Source organism: Narcine bancroftii, assembly GCF_036971445.1.
Source record: "Narcine bancroftii isolate sNarBan1 chromosome 12 unlocalized genomic scaffold, sNarBan1.hap1 SUPER_12_unloc_2, whole genome shotgun sequence".
Classification (NCBI taxonomy): Eukaryota; Metazoa; Chordata; class Chondrichthyes; order Torpediniformes; family Narcinidae; genus Narcine; species Narcine bancroftii.
Genome location: NW_027211808.1, coordinates 58123 through 72515, shown reverse-complemented (window position 1 = coordinate 72515; position 14393 = coordinate 58123). Strand labels below are relative to the sequence as shown.

The 14393-nt window shown below is 46.1% G+C and overlaps 1 protein-coding gene across 4 annotated transcripts in view; it reads left to right on the top strand.

The window, feature by feature from the left end:
• Positions 1-14393, top strand: part of LOC138750141 (chromobox protein homolog 5-like) — a 42662-nt gene that overhangs the window by 6491 nt on the left and 21778 nt on the right. For 2 of the 4 annotated variants that reach the window (XM_069912281.1, XM_069912282.1), the window contains exon 2: positions 3445-3610. In XM_069912281.1, the coding sequence (XP_069768382.1) occupies positions 3480-3610 (131 nt within the window). In that variant the 5' untranslated portion in view covers positions 3445-3479. Of the gene's footprint in view, positions 1-1281; positions 1359-3444; positions 3611-14393 lie in introns of all 4 variants that reach the window. The other 2 variants (XM_069912279.1, XM_069912280.1) reach the window with 2 other exon arrangements.

The following is a 14393-nucleotide window of genomic DNA, read 5'->3' as shown; positions in this document are numbered from 1 at the left end:
TAATGGTTTTACGATGGGGGTTGGCGTTGTTCTGAGTTCCAGATGATGTGCATGTTCTGTTGCTTCCAGTGTACAGACATGTAGGTTTCATAGGTTGGATTTTAGTTAGTACACATTGACTGCTATGGCAGGATATACAGCGGATAAACAGGGTTTCAATATTATCTGTTGACTGTTTCATGGATATTAGTCACGTTAGCAAGGACATTATCATCAAGTTTATGGATGTTACCGCATTACAATGATCATTACCATGTTATGGTTCATTAATAAACAGTTTAAATACTCTCTGGACTTTGCTATGAATTTTTTCTAATGCATCACAGTTTTGAACCTACTTAGACTCCGGACTGTTTTTTATAACTAGTATTCACTACAGTGCGGGTAGAGCATTGACTGATAGGCGGGAGGCAGAGGGTTGAAATACAGAGATCATATTCAGATTGACTGCCAGTACTAGTGATGGTCCACAGGCGTGGGGGTTGGGGAATTTATTTGAATATTGTATATCAGTGATTTAGATTATGGAATGAATGACTTTGTGGCCAAATTTGCAAATGATATGAGGAGAATCAATGATGAAATGATGAAGGAACAGAGAGGCTATAGAAGGAACTAGGAGAATGGGCAGAGAAATTGCAAATGAAATACAATGTCAGAAAGTTTATCTCAGTGTTTCCCAAAAGTTTGCAGGCTGCTTCCTTCTTGGCTCCAAATCCACATGCTTAAAGCCACCCTCCCTCCCCCACCACATATGCACACACATGCATGCATGCACATACATACGTGTGAAAAGGACACATTTCTCTCTTGGTATTATTCAACTAACAACTAATTTAACACTATGTAAATCTAAATTTACATCTCATCTTCACAATTTTAATGGGATGGATATGCTGGGTGCAGGCAAGCAGTCACAAATGTATTTTTGTAACCAAACATCTTGATATGATTTTTTTTGAACTTCATCTCACCTCATTGCCATTTTGGAGTGAAATCAATTCTCCTCCACATTACTGTTTCCTCATTGCTGATATCTAGGAATGGATTGATCACCCAGGTTTGTATTTTAAGCAAAAATAATCCTGAAATCTGATAGACATGGTCTATGCTGATGATCCAGGTATGACCAATACACTTGAAGGTCATAGTCTGGTATCCTCTTCAATTCAGGGACTCTAGGAAATTGGAAATAACTAACTTGTAATGTTGTTAATAGTTAAATAAAAATTATTATTTTAAATTTACAACTGTTTGACAAACCTTCCATTCCTCTGTCAGGATTAAAGGGGGTCTGTTAGTTCGTAACAACCCAGATGCAAAGGGACCAGGGAGCCCTTTTGCAGGATATCCTGAAGGTAAACACAGGATGAGCCAGTGGTGAAGAAGGCAAATGCAATGTTGGCATTCATTTCAAGAGGACTGGAATATAGGAACAGGGATATGAATAAGAGATGTTCACTTCTGGAGGGTTGTGATCAGTTTTGGGCTCCTCATTTAAGATATTATGTGCTGATATTGGAGAGGATTCAGAGGAGGTTTACAAGGATAATTCCAGGAATGAAAGAGTTATGATACGAGGAGAGTTTGAAAGATCTTGGTCTGATCTCGATGGAATTTAGGAGAATGGGGGGGGGCGGGGTTCACTTAGAAACATTTCAAATGTTGAAAGTGTGGATAATGTAGATGTAGAAAGGTTGAAGACATGGTGGACAAAGGGTCATAATTTCAGAACTGAAGGGCATTTGCTTTGAACAGAGATGAGGAGGAATTTCTTCAGTTGGAAGGTGGTGAATCTGTAAAATTTGTTGCCACATGTGGTTGTGGAGGCCAAGTAATTGGGTGTATTTAAGGCAGAGTTTGATTGGTTCTTGATTAACTGATCATCAAAGATAGGGAGAAGACTGGGCAGTGAAAAAATGGATCAGCTTACAATTGGTGGGACAGATTCGATGGGCTGAATTACCTATTTCTGCTCCCATATCTTGTGGTCCTGTGTGTGAAGGGCAATCTGACTACAGGGTATATGCTGTTTAGTAGCTCGGTCCTTGAAGTTTTGAAACAGGTCTGTCTCCTGTATAGGTCCAGAGCTCCTTGAAGGATGCAGTGCAGGTAGGTAATGGGTAATATGGGATTCAGGGCATTCAACACAAGAGCAGGGAGGATGTGCTCCAAGTTTACAAAGCATTGGTTAGAACTCAACTTAAGGACTTGCACAATAAGGAGGTAATGATACAGAGGAGATTCACCAGGATGTGCCTGATGTGTCTTAGTTATGCTCCTCCTGGAGTAGGAGGTGAAATGTGACAATTAAGGGAGATATAAGCACTATAGATTTCGGATACTATAGATACTAAGATAGGTGGAATAGTGGATAATGAAGAAGGTTTTCAAGGATTGCAGAGGGATTTGGGCTGCTTAGAAAAGTGGGCTGAAAAATGGCAGATGGAATTTAATGCTGATAAGTGTGAGGTGCTTCATTTTGGTAAGAAGAATCAGAATAGGACATACGTGGTAAATGGGAGCGCATTGAGGAATACAGAAGAGCAGAAAGATTTAGGAGTGACGGTACATCGTTCCCTGAAGGTAGAAACTCACGTGAATAGGGTGGTGAAGAAGGCTTTTAGTATGCTGGCCTTTATCAATCATTGCATGGAATATAGGAGTTGGGAGGTGATGTCGAGATTGTATAAGACGTTGGTGCGGCCTAATTTGGAGTTCTGTGTGCAGTTCTGGTCGCCTAATTATAGGAAGGATATAAACAGAGTGGAGAGAGTGCAGAGAAGGTTTACCAGAATGTTACCTGGGTGTAAGCATCTAGAGTATAGGGAGAGATTGGACAGATTAGGTCTTTATTCTTTGGAGCGTAGAAGGTTGAGAGGGGATTTGATAGAAGTATTTAAGATTATGAAAGGGATAGACAGAATGGATGTGGATAGACTATTTCCGTTAAGAGGAGGAAAGATTAAAACAAGAGGATATGAGTTAAGAATTAAGGGGCAGAGGTTTAGCGGTGACATGAGGGGGAACTTCTTTACTCAGAGAGTGGTAGCCATGTGGAATGATCTTCCGGGAGAAATAGTGGCGGCGGAGTCAATTGTATTATTTAAGAGAAGGTTGGACAGGTATATGGATGAGAAGAAGATGGAGGGTTATGGGCATTGTGCAGGGAGGTGGGACTAGAAAGGGGTGTTTGGTTCGGTGCGGACTAGAAGGGCCTAATGGCCTGTTTCCGTGCTGTAATTGTTATGTTATGTTATGTGGTGAGTAAATTCTTGAACATGGATGCTCATAAACTGGACAAAGTATAGGGACTGAGTATTGGGACAAGGGAAGGAGACATATTTGGCACATGTCTTCATCAGGTGGGGCATTGAGAATGAGAGGGACATCATGTAACAAACTATAACTACTGTTTACACCCCACCCCCCCGTCCCATTTAGCTAGACCGATCTCTGATCCCCAGCCAACGCACACAATGGGCAAAAAGGTGAAGAGATCAGAGGAGGTGTCCACAGATGAAGAGGAATTCGTTGTGGAGAGGGTGCTGGACCGCAGGGTGGTGAGAGGGCGGGTGGAGTTTCTGCTCAAGTGGAAAGGCTTCTCAGAGTAAGTCCCTCCCCTCCTCCATACCTCCACATGCTCCCACTCTCTCAATGTTGCTGTCAATCTCCTCCTTCATCTGTGTCCACTCCATCTCACACATCTCCAACTCTTTCCATGTTTCATCATAGTTATCTACCTCTGCTGAGGCCTGCTTCTTCTTCACTTTTCCTATCCCTCCTTCCTTCCCATACCCTCAAACACCCTGCTGCGACCCGATTCCACTGACATTTGCAAGACTGTGCTTCCCTTTTCTACTCCACACTTTTTTCAATACCTAATTTATAATTTTTCAAACTCAGTGTCAATAATACATAATAAAAAAAAATCACACATTTTCCAATTATAGTCAGGTTTCTCCGTTGTGCAATTCCACCCCCCCCTCCCCATCCCAACTAATATAACCAGAGACAAAATTAAATAGACGTTAAAAAGAGAGACAGCAACAATAAATTAGACCTTGTTCCCTACTCCTGTACCAGTTTACAGGGTCTGTTTACCTTCTAGACCCAATAGGGACAGAAAGGCCAAAATGTAAAACCAAACAATTACACATAAAAAAAATCTTATTAAAAGGTAAAAAAAATTCAGTGAAAGAACAAAAATCGAAGTGCCTAACAATGCTTCAGTGTTCGGGTCACTTGGGACCCCCCCCCCACCTTCATCTGCTGATACTTGTTCCTCCACCACCCCCCCTCCCACCCACCACAGAGCTGCTCTTCATTACACCCCCCTTCATATGCTGTCTATTAACCCTCTGCCCTGCACTATCAACCCCAATGCCCTTTCTACTCACCAGCATTGTCCATACCACCCCCTTTCTACCTACGCGCACTGTCCACCTCACCCCTTTTTAACCCTAGCACAGTCTACCCCAGGTATTGTCCAACCCACCCACTTTCTACTCCCTGCACCGTCCATGCCACATCCTTTCTAACCCCAGCACCGTCCATTCCACCCCCTTTCTACCTATTTCACACTGTTCATTCAACCCCCTGCACTTTCCACTCCACCCCCTTTCTAACCCCTGCCATTCCACCCCTCTGCCCTTCTACTCCCAGCAGTCAATCCCACCCACTTTCACCCCCAGCACTGATCCTCCCCACCCCCCCTTTCTACTCCCAGCACTGCCCAAACCCACCCCCTTTCTATCCCCGCCTTTGTTTGCCCCACCGCCATTCTACCCCATTCACCTTCCACGCAACCACTATCAAACCCCTTCATTGTCCATCCCATCCCCTTCCTACATCCTGTACCGTTCACCCTACTGCCCTTCTACATCCAGCACTGCCCACTCTGCCCCATTTATGCCCCTAGGACCATCCTCCTCATCTCTTTTCAACCCCAACATAGTCCATATCTCCCCCTTTCTAGTCCCAGAAATGTCCACCTTTTCTACGCCCAGCTTTGTCCAATTCTCCCACTTTTACCCCATCACTATTCACCACTCCCCTTTCTACCCCCAGCAACTTCCACCCAATACCTTTCTAATTCCTGCTTCCTGTCCACCCAACTTCACTTATTACACACATCATTGTCGTCCCACTACCTTTCTACCCCTCTGCTCTTTCTGCTCCACCCCTTCTAACCCCAGCCCAGTGCACTCCACCAACTTTATACCCCCAGTGTTCTCCATCCCACTCCCTTTCTAACCCCAGCACTGTCCATACCACTCCCTTTCTATCCACAGCACTGTCCACCCACCCGCTTTCAATCCACGAATTTTCCACTCCTACCCCTCTCTACCCCTATTGTCCATCCCTATACCCTTTCAACCCCCGTATCATCCACCACACCCCCCTTTCTACCCTTTTCGCACTGTCCATCCCACCACCTTTCTATAACCTGCTTTAACCAAGCCCATCTGCTTTCTTCCCCAGCACTGTCCTCCAAACCCCTTTCAGCCGACATACCGTCCACCCCACACCCTTTCAAACCCCACACAGTCTATTCCACCCCCTTTCAACCCCCAGCATTCTCCATTCCACCAAATTTGTATCCCCTGTACTGTCCACCCTATGCCTTTCTAACCCTCCCGGCCTATCCACCCCACCCCATTTATACCCCCCCCGCGTTGCTACCCCATCACCCTTTTTCTTACCTCTTCACTATCTAGCCCACCGCTTTTCTAAACCCTGCACCATCCACTCCAGCACCTTTGTACCCACAGCACTGTACACTCCAACCCCTTCCTTCCCCCAGCATTGTCCACCCCATTCCCTTTATATCACCCTCACACTGTCCACCCCTCTCTCTTTCTATTCCCAATACTGTCCTTATAACATGCGTCCTTTCACCCCACTGTCTTTCTACCCTTCTCAGACTGTCCACCCCACTCTCTTTCTATTCCCTCCTATGACCACCCCACACCAATTTTACCCCAGCACTGTCCACTCTACCCCTTTTACCCCCCCTCACACTGACCACCCCAGTCTCTTTTCACTCTGCACAGTCCTCCCCTCCCCCTTTCTATCCAACGCACTGTCCAATATACTCCATTTCTACCCCCAGCACTGTCCCCCCTCCCTTCCTACCATCTGCACCATCTACTCTGCTCCTTTCTTCCTACAGCATTGTCCAACCCACCCCATTTCTACCCTGCCAGCAGTCCACCCCACCCCATTTCTACCTGCCCCCACTGGCCACCAACCCCCTTTCTATCCCCCTCTCACCACCCCACACCCATTCTAATCCCTGAACTGTCCACTTTTCTGCACCCTGTGCCATCAAGCCTACAACCTTTCCACCCCATTTGTACCCCTACACTGCCCACCCCAACCCCTTTTAACCCCAACACTGTCCACATCTCCCCCTTTCAAACACCAGCAATGTTTACCCTACCTCCTTGCTACGCTCAGCTTTGTCCTGTTCACCTACTTTTACCTCATCACTGTCCACACCTCGCCCTTTCTACACCCTAAACCTTTCACGCCATCCCTTCGCCCAGTCCAACACACATCACATTTCACCCCAGCACCGTCCACCTCACTCCCTTTATATACACAGCACTGTCCATCCCACTCCCTTTCTATCACCAGCACTGTCCACCCCACATCATATGAGCACCTATACTGTCCACCCTTGCCCTTTCTTACACTGTCCATTCCACCCCCTTTCTACCCACAGCAATGTCCATTCCACTCACTTTCTACCCCAACACTGTCCACTCCACCACTTCTCGCCAGCACTGTCCTTCCCAACCCCTTTCTTCCCTCTGTACTGTCCACTCTACACCCTTTATATCCCATGCACCATCCACCCTATTCCCTTTCTACCCCAGCACTGTCCACCCCACCCCATTCCTACTTCCAGCCCTGTCCACCTGACCCTGTATCTAACTCCCTCACTCTCCACCCTATCCCCCTCTCTACCCACTGCACTGACAACCCTACCCCCCTGTACTATCCACCATATCCTCTTTCCACCACCCTGCACCAGCCACCTACCCCCTTTAACCCCCAGTACTGTGCATCCCACCCCTTTTCTACAAACACTGTCCACTTTCTATTTCTACCTCATGCACTGTACACTCCACTACCTTTGTACCACCAGCATTATCCAAACCATCCCTTTCAAATCCCAGCACTGTCCACCTCACTGCCTTTGAACCCCAACTCAGTTCTCACACTCCCTTTAAATCCCAGCAATGTCCTCTCCAATTGATTTGTACCACCAGCACTGTCCATCCCATTCAATCCCTAGCCCTGTCCAACTCACTCCCTTTATACCACCTGCAATGCCGCTGCACCCCCTTTGTCCCCTGCACTCTCCACCCCGCCCCCTTTCAACCCTCAGCACCATCCACCCCACCACCTTTCCATCCCTTGTACTGCCATTCCATTCCTTTTCTTACCCCTGCTCCATCCACCCCACCTCCTTTCTACCCCCCTCATTGTTCACCTCTTCCCCTTTCTACACCCTGTACCATCCAGAATGCCAACATTCTACGCCATGCACTCCACTCCACCCCATTTGTGCTACTAGGACAAAGTCCACCCCATCCTTTCAACCTTAACACAGTCCATATACCCCACTTTCAACACCCAGCAATGTCAACCCCACCCCCTTGCTATGCCCAGCTTTGTCCAATCTGCTGACTTTTACCCCATTGTCCACACCTTCCACCCCATCCCTTTCTAACACCCGAGCCCTGTCCAACCCACCTCACATTTAACCACAGCATCGTCCACTGCACTACCTTTCCACCCCACTGCACTGTCCACCCCACTCCCTTACTATCCACTACTGTCCACCTCTCTCTTTCTACCCACTGCATTGTCCAACACACCCCATTTCTCCCCGCACTGTCCACCTCGTACCCTTTCTACCCCATCACTGATCATCCCACCCCTTTTCTACACCCTACTCTAAACTCCTCATACCATTGTACCCCAGCATTGTCCACTCAACCCCTTCTAACCAGATCACTGTCTATCGCACCCCTTTCTTCTATATTTTCCACCCCACCCCATTTTTACTCCCCGCACGGTCAACCCCACCCTCTTTCTACTCCCACACTGACTACCCCAATACATATCTACCCACTAAAGTCTACACTACCCACTGCACCATCCACCTACTCTCTTTCTAATCTGCTGCACCATCCAGCCTACCCGCTTTACCTCCCAGCACTGTCCGCTCTACCCCTTTTCTACTTCCAGCGCTGTCAGCCAGACCCTGTTTCTACCCATTGCACTGTCCACCCTACCCCCTTTCTATCCCACTGAACCAACAACTCTACCACCTTTCTAACCCCGTACACTGTCCACTCTACCTCTTTCCACCATCCTGCACAGTCCACCCTACCCCCTTTACCCCCAAGCACTGTCCACCCCACTTCTTTTCTACTCCGAGCACTGTCCACAGCACGCTCTTTCTTCCACACACACTGTCCACTACCTTTGTATCAAGTTTAACCCACTCCTTTCAAACCCCAGCACTCTCTACCTCACCCCATTTGAACCCCAACTCAGTTCTTGCACCCCCTTTCAATCCCAATCCTGTCCTGTCCACCCCATTTGTACCACCAGCACAGTCCATCCCATGCAATCCCTGGCCCTGTCCACTCCACCCCCTTTTCTGTTCCCTGCACCGTCCACCCCACCTCCTGATCTGCAGTGCCATTCCCATTCTAACCCCTGCACCATCCACCTCACCTCCATTCTACCCCCATCATTGTTCACCTCTTCCCTTTTCTAAACACTGTACTGTGCAGCATACTGCCATTCTACGCCCAGCATTGTCTACTCCACCCCATTTGTACGCCTAGGACAGTCCACCCCAACCCTTGCAATAGGAGCACAATCCACATCTCCCTCTTTGGACCACCTGCAATGTCAACCCCACACACTTGCTATGCCCATCTTTGTCCGTTCCGCCGACTTTTACCCCATCATTATTCACACCTCCCATTATCTACCCCTTCCACCCTATCCCTTTCTAACTCCCTTGCCCTGTCCAACCCACTTCAATTTTACCCCAGCACCGTTCAATCTGTTACAAGATCAAACCAGCAGGCAGAAGGAAAGATTATCAAACGGGTAAAGATGAACAATTAATTTAATTACAAAAAATCATCTTCAAACTCCTTTTATAACAGTGCCCACTGGTTACTATACAAATTTCTATAACAGTGTAAAACTAATAAATTCCCCAGCCTAAATATAACAGATAATTAAAGTCTAAGTTATATTTCCAACCAGGCCACAGAAAAACTTAGACACAAAACACACAAGATTCACAAAACTTCGATCTCAACCGAAGAAAAGATCATAAACAAAATTCAGTTTGTTTAGTAAACTGCAGCCAAAGGATCTTTGAGAGAGAGAGAGAGAGAGAGAGAGAGAGAGAGAGAGAAAACCAAATTCGAAGTTGTTTTCTTGTGTTGCTTCAGAGAGAGAAACAACTGGCTTGGTCCAGATCCTTCTGGCTACCTTTGGAATCTTCATCCTTTTTGAAATGCCCAACATTCTAAATTGTCCTCCAGACCATGACTCATGCTCTGGGCCTTCTTCCACTACACAGCACCACCCAGTGATGATTTGTCATCCAAGTCCAGAAATTCTTAGAACATTTTCTTCACATGCCCAGTCCATCTCCCATACTCTCAGCAGTCCACCTTCAGCTTGGCTCTCTAAGGCAAACTCACGTTTTAACATAAAATCACACAACACATAGGCCAATACACAACACAGAACTCTGTATCATCTCCCCTGCTAAAGAAAAAAAAAAATTGGTCCACAGAACAAATTTTAACAATTAATGGAACTATTACATAAATAAAATAAAATTAACACTCCTTTTTACAATAAATATGTGATTAGATTAATATCTACCCAGATTAACATCTTGTTAAAAAAAATCTGCTATTACATTATCTGTCCCCTTTATGTGTGTTAGAATTAAATCATACTCTTATAATAGCTCCAATTCAATAACCGTCTGTTCTTATTTTTCATTTTAGACAGAAAAACTAATGGATTATGATCAGTATATATTATTAATAGTTTTTGAGCAGTACAAATAAAAACATCAAAATGTTGTAATGCTAAAACAAGTGCTAATAACACCTCTCAATGGTTGAGTAATTTTGTTGATGGTCGTTAAACTTTTTTGAAAAGTACGAAATGAGATGCTCTACTCCATCACCATCCTCCTTCAGTAACAGTACAGCCCCAACTGCTTCGTCACTGGCGTCCATGGCTAAAAAATATGGCTTTTCAAAGTTAGGGGTCACAAGTACAGGTTGATGGCATAAAATGGCCTTTAACTTCAGAAACGTTTCCTGGCATGCATCTGATGAGATAAATTTTTCTTTCTTTACAAGTAGTTTTGTAAATGGAGTGTTTAGCGGCATCTATACTGCTACTGAAAGAACACGCTCAAGAACACAGTTTATTGCTGGCTGTCAGGCTGGACTTATACTCCTATGCTGGGAGGCGCCGATGTCACTCGGGTGTCACATGGTCCCCCAGCATGGGCTTCTGAGTCCGGTGCTGAAAAGAAGGGGAAACCCCCGATGGTGCCATTTTGGTCGGCTGCCCCTCTCCGTGGATTACAAGCTGGTCCGGTTCACCTCCTAGTGGCTTGACACCACACATCCCCTCCACCCCCCCCCAGAACTGAAACCAATGTCCTTTTTAGTTGGGCAACCTCGCTTCTTGGGCTGGGCCACAATCACTGGTTTAGTGCAGTCGAGGTGTTGAGCTGGTTTCAGTTTGTCCACACTAAACAGCTCCCGCCTGCCGCCGATGTCCAGCATGAACGTAGACCCTGAACACTGGACAACCCTGTACAGTTGTTCGTAAGGTCTCTGCAGAGGTGCCGCGGGCGGGCCCTGGTGAATAAAAACGTACTCTGCGGAGTGCAGCTCGCTGGGGACGTAAGATTGCCGAGTCTGGGCTGCGGTGGTGGTGCGAAGGAATCCAAGTGAGCTTGGAGGTGGGGAAGTAGCTCGTGCGGTGACCTCTGGGAGTTGTGAGGCGCGTTGATGAACTCACCGGGCAGTGCCAGCGGTGCAACATAGACCAGCTCAGCTGATGACACCTGCTTACCTTCCTTGGGCATGGGGCAGATGCCCAGGAGCACTCAAGGCAGTTCATCCACCCAGACGGGACAGGTGAGTCGGGCCATAGGTGCTGACTTAAGGTGGCCGTGCTGACACTCGACCAGCCCATTGGCCTTCATGTGATAGGCCGTGATGTGGTGTAGCTCTATCCCCAACCTTTTGGCGAACTGTGCCCAGAGCGCAGAGGTGAATTGTGAGCTGGTGAGATGATTCGGAACGCTGAACCAGGTGACCCAACCGTGCAAAAGCGCTCGGACCAGGAGTCCATGGAGGCGTCCAGCATCGGGATTGCCTTGGGCCGATGAGTGGTGCGGACTACCCCCATGAACAGGTAACAGTTGCCCCGGGAAACTGGTAAGGGCCCGACTATGTCCATGTGAATGAGGGTGAACCATTCATAGACATGCTCAAACTCTTGTATGGGTGCCCTGGTATGCCTCTGCACAATGGACATATGGCATTGGGAGCATGTTCTGGCCCAGCCTGCGATCTGCTCCGCAGCCCATGCCAGACGAACTGCTGTGCCACCATACAGAATGTGGACCTGTTGGATGGGTGCAAAAGGTTGTGGATGATGCCTTCGCCGCTAGGAGTCGGGAGGTCTCGGAACTGCAGGCCCGTGATGGCAGTCCTGAAAGTTCGTGTCTCCTCCCTCGTAGGACTTCATGTCCCGGGCAAGCTGATCAAAGTCGAGGCAGGGTTTCACCGCGCAGATGGCCGGTCGTGAGAGTGCATCGGCGACCACGTTGTTCTTCCCCGTCTTGTGCTGAATGTCGGTGGCAAACTCTGACATGAAAGAGAGGTGACATTGCTGGCAGGCTGACCAGGAATCCTTTGCCATCATTAGTGCTTGAGTAAGGTGTTTATGGTCAGTGAAGATGGTAAAAGTCCTCCCCTCCAGGAAATAGGAGAAATGCCGCACCACCAAGTACATGCCCAGTAACTCATGGTCGAAGGCGCTATATATGAGTTCTGGTGAATGGAGAAGCTGGCTGAAGCTCCAGTGGTTTCCATTCTCCATTCACCTGCTGCTTTAGGTTAATGCCGATGGCTATGGCAGAGGCATCGACAGAACACCATATGTAGGTTGGTGTGCTGGTGGGCGAGCATGGTAGCCTTCATGAGGGCATTCTTGGTGGCCTCGAATGCACTGCAGGCCTCTGGGGTCCAGGTGAGCATTTTGTGCTTGGCTGTGATGAGGGCGAAGAGCGGCTGCATGATGTGCGCAGCTCCTGGGATGAATCGGTTATAGAAGTTGACCATACTCGCGAACTTCTGCAGCCCCTTGAGGTTGTCTGGCCATGGGAACTCCTTAATAGCGGCGACCTTCGTACTGGTGGGTTTGGCCCCTTCAGCCGTGATAGTATGGCCCAGGAACTGCATGGAGTCTTTCCTGAACTGGCTGGGTTGATGGTGAGGCTGAAATCACTGCTACTGAAAGAACACACAACCAGATGCATTGAGCTCAGTGAGCAGAAAACTGGTTTATTTCAGGCTGCCGGGCTGAACAAACTCAGCCTGAGAACTGGGCTGGGGGGCGCCAACGTCACTCAGGCGTCATGTGGTCCCTCAGTATGGGCTTTTGAGCCTGGTACTGAGAAGAAGGAGAAACCCCCGAAGGACGCCATTTTGCCCAGCAGCCCCGCCGCGTGGATTACAAGCAGGGCCAGTTTGCCTGCATAGTGGTATGCTGCCACAAGTGCAATTTCTCCAAAATTTTTACAAAATCATTTTTTTTCAAAATTTATTTATAGTATCTCCATACATTCATTTCACTTTGACTTAGTATAATATTACATAATAGATACTAAATAATTTTCAAATTTTCACCCCCCCCCCCCACCTCCCCTAACCCCTTAGGAAACCACCTTGTGGTGGTTAATTCCCAAAAACCCAAATGGGTGTGGTATAGACCACAAGTGGCATATGACTTTCGGGAGCAAAAGTACCACTCCCTCCCCCCCCCCCCCCCCCCAGGCAGACAAAATACACGTATAAACCGAAAAATCATCATTTCTTATATCCATAAAACCCCGGTCCATCAATTTAACCAATCTTATTCATAAACTCTTTTTTTTCGAAAATCCAAACTTGATATTAAATTTTGCACCCTTTCCATCCTCCCAACACTGAGTTAAACATTGTTTACAATCAAAAAAAGTTTTTTTAAATTTTTTTTTTCAAGTCTTCCTGAATTTCATCCATTGAATTAAAATACCTCTGAACATCCCAGTTCAACACCGACTCTTCCATTCTTCTCAGTCTCGTTGAATTTGTAGCTTACTTTCAAAAAAAGTTTTTTTCAAATCTTTTAAAATTTTCTTGAACTTAATTCCTTCGGTCTTGATCTTCTAAAGCATCAATATTATTCATAAGTTCTTTCTTCTGTGTTTCCCAATTTAATACCAAATTTTCCACTTTGTCAATCTTCTCAATGTTAAGTTGAAATTATTGTTTATTTTCAAGAAAAACTTATTCAAAATTTTTAACTCTTCTTGGACATTGCTCCTTCAACTTTAATTTTATAAATCATCAATCTTGTTCATAGTTTCTTTCTACTGAATTTCCAAATTTAATAATAAAGTTTCTGTTTTTTCCAATTTTTTCAATATTAAACTGATCTTGTTTAGTTTAAAAAAAACCTTTTCAAAACTATTAAAATCTGTTTGCAATGTATGCATATTCACAGATAATAAATTCACTCTTCCAATATTCCATCCAAAAAAAATCACTGATAAACCTTATTGCAGGTCAAGGTGTTCCATATATATGTTTATCTTCAGAAAATATTTCAAATCAACATTCGTCGCCATCTTTCAAAAAGGAGTCCGAAATCAACTTTAATAAGTTCTGTTCTTGAGAAAATTCCAGCACCAACTCTGGGTCAAATTTCTTCCAAAGTCAAAGAATATAATTTTGTTCTGTATTTATAGATAATAAATTCATCCTTCCGATATTCCATCCAAAAAAAATCACTAATAAACTTTAATGTTATCTGGATTTTTAAAACTCACGGGCAACCAATGCCAATTACTGCAATTTACCTTCAAAAAAACATTTCAAATCAATATTCATCACCATCTTTCAGAGGGGTGTCCAAGGCCAGCTTATCTGACAGTCCAATTAATGAGCTCCGTTCTTAAGAAAATTCCAGCCTTGACTCCATGGTTCTGTCTGGGCAAGTAGGCTGAGTTTCTTCCAAAGTCGGAGAGTGTAGTTTTG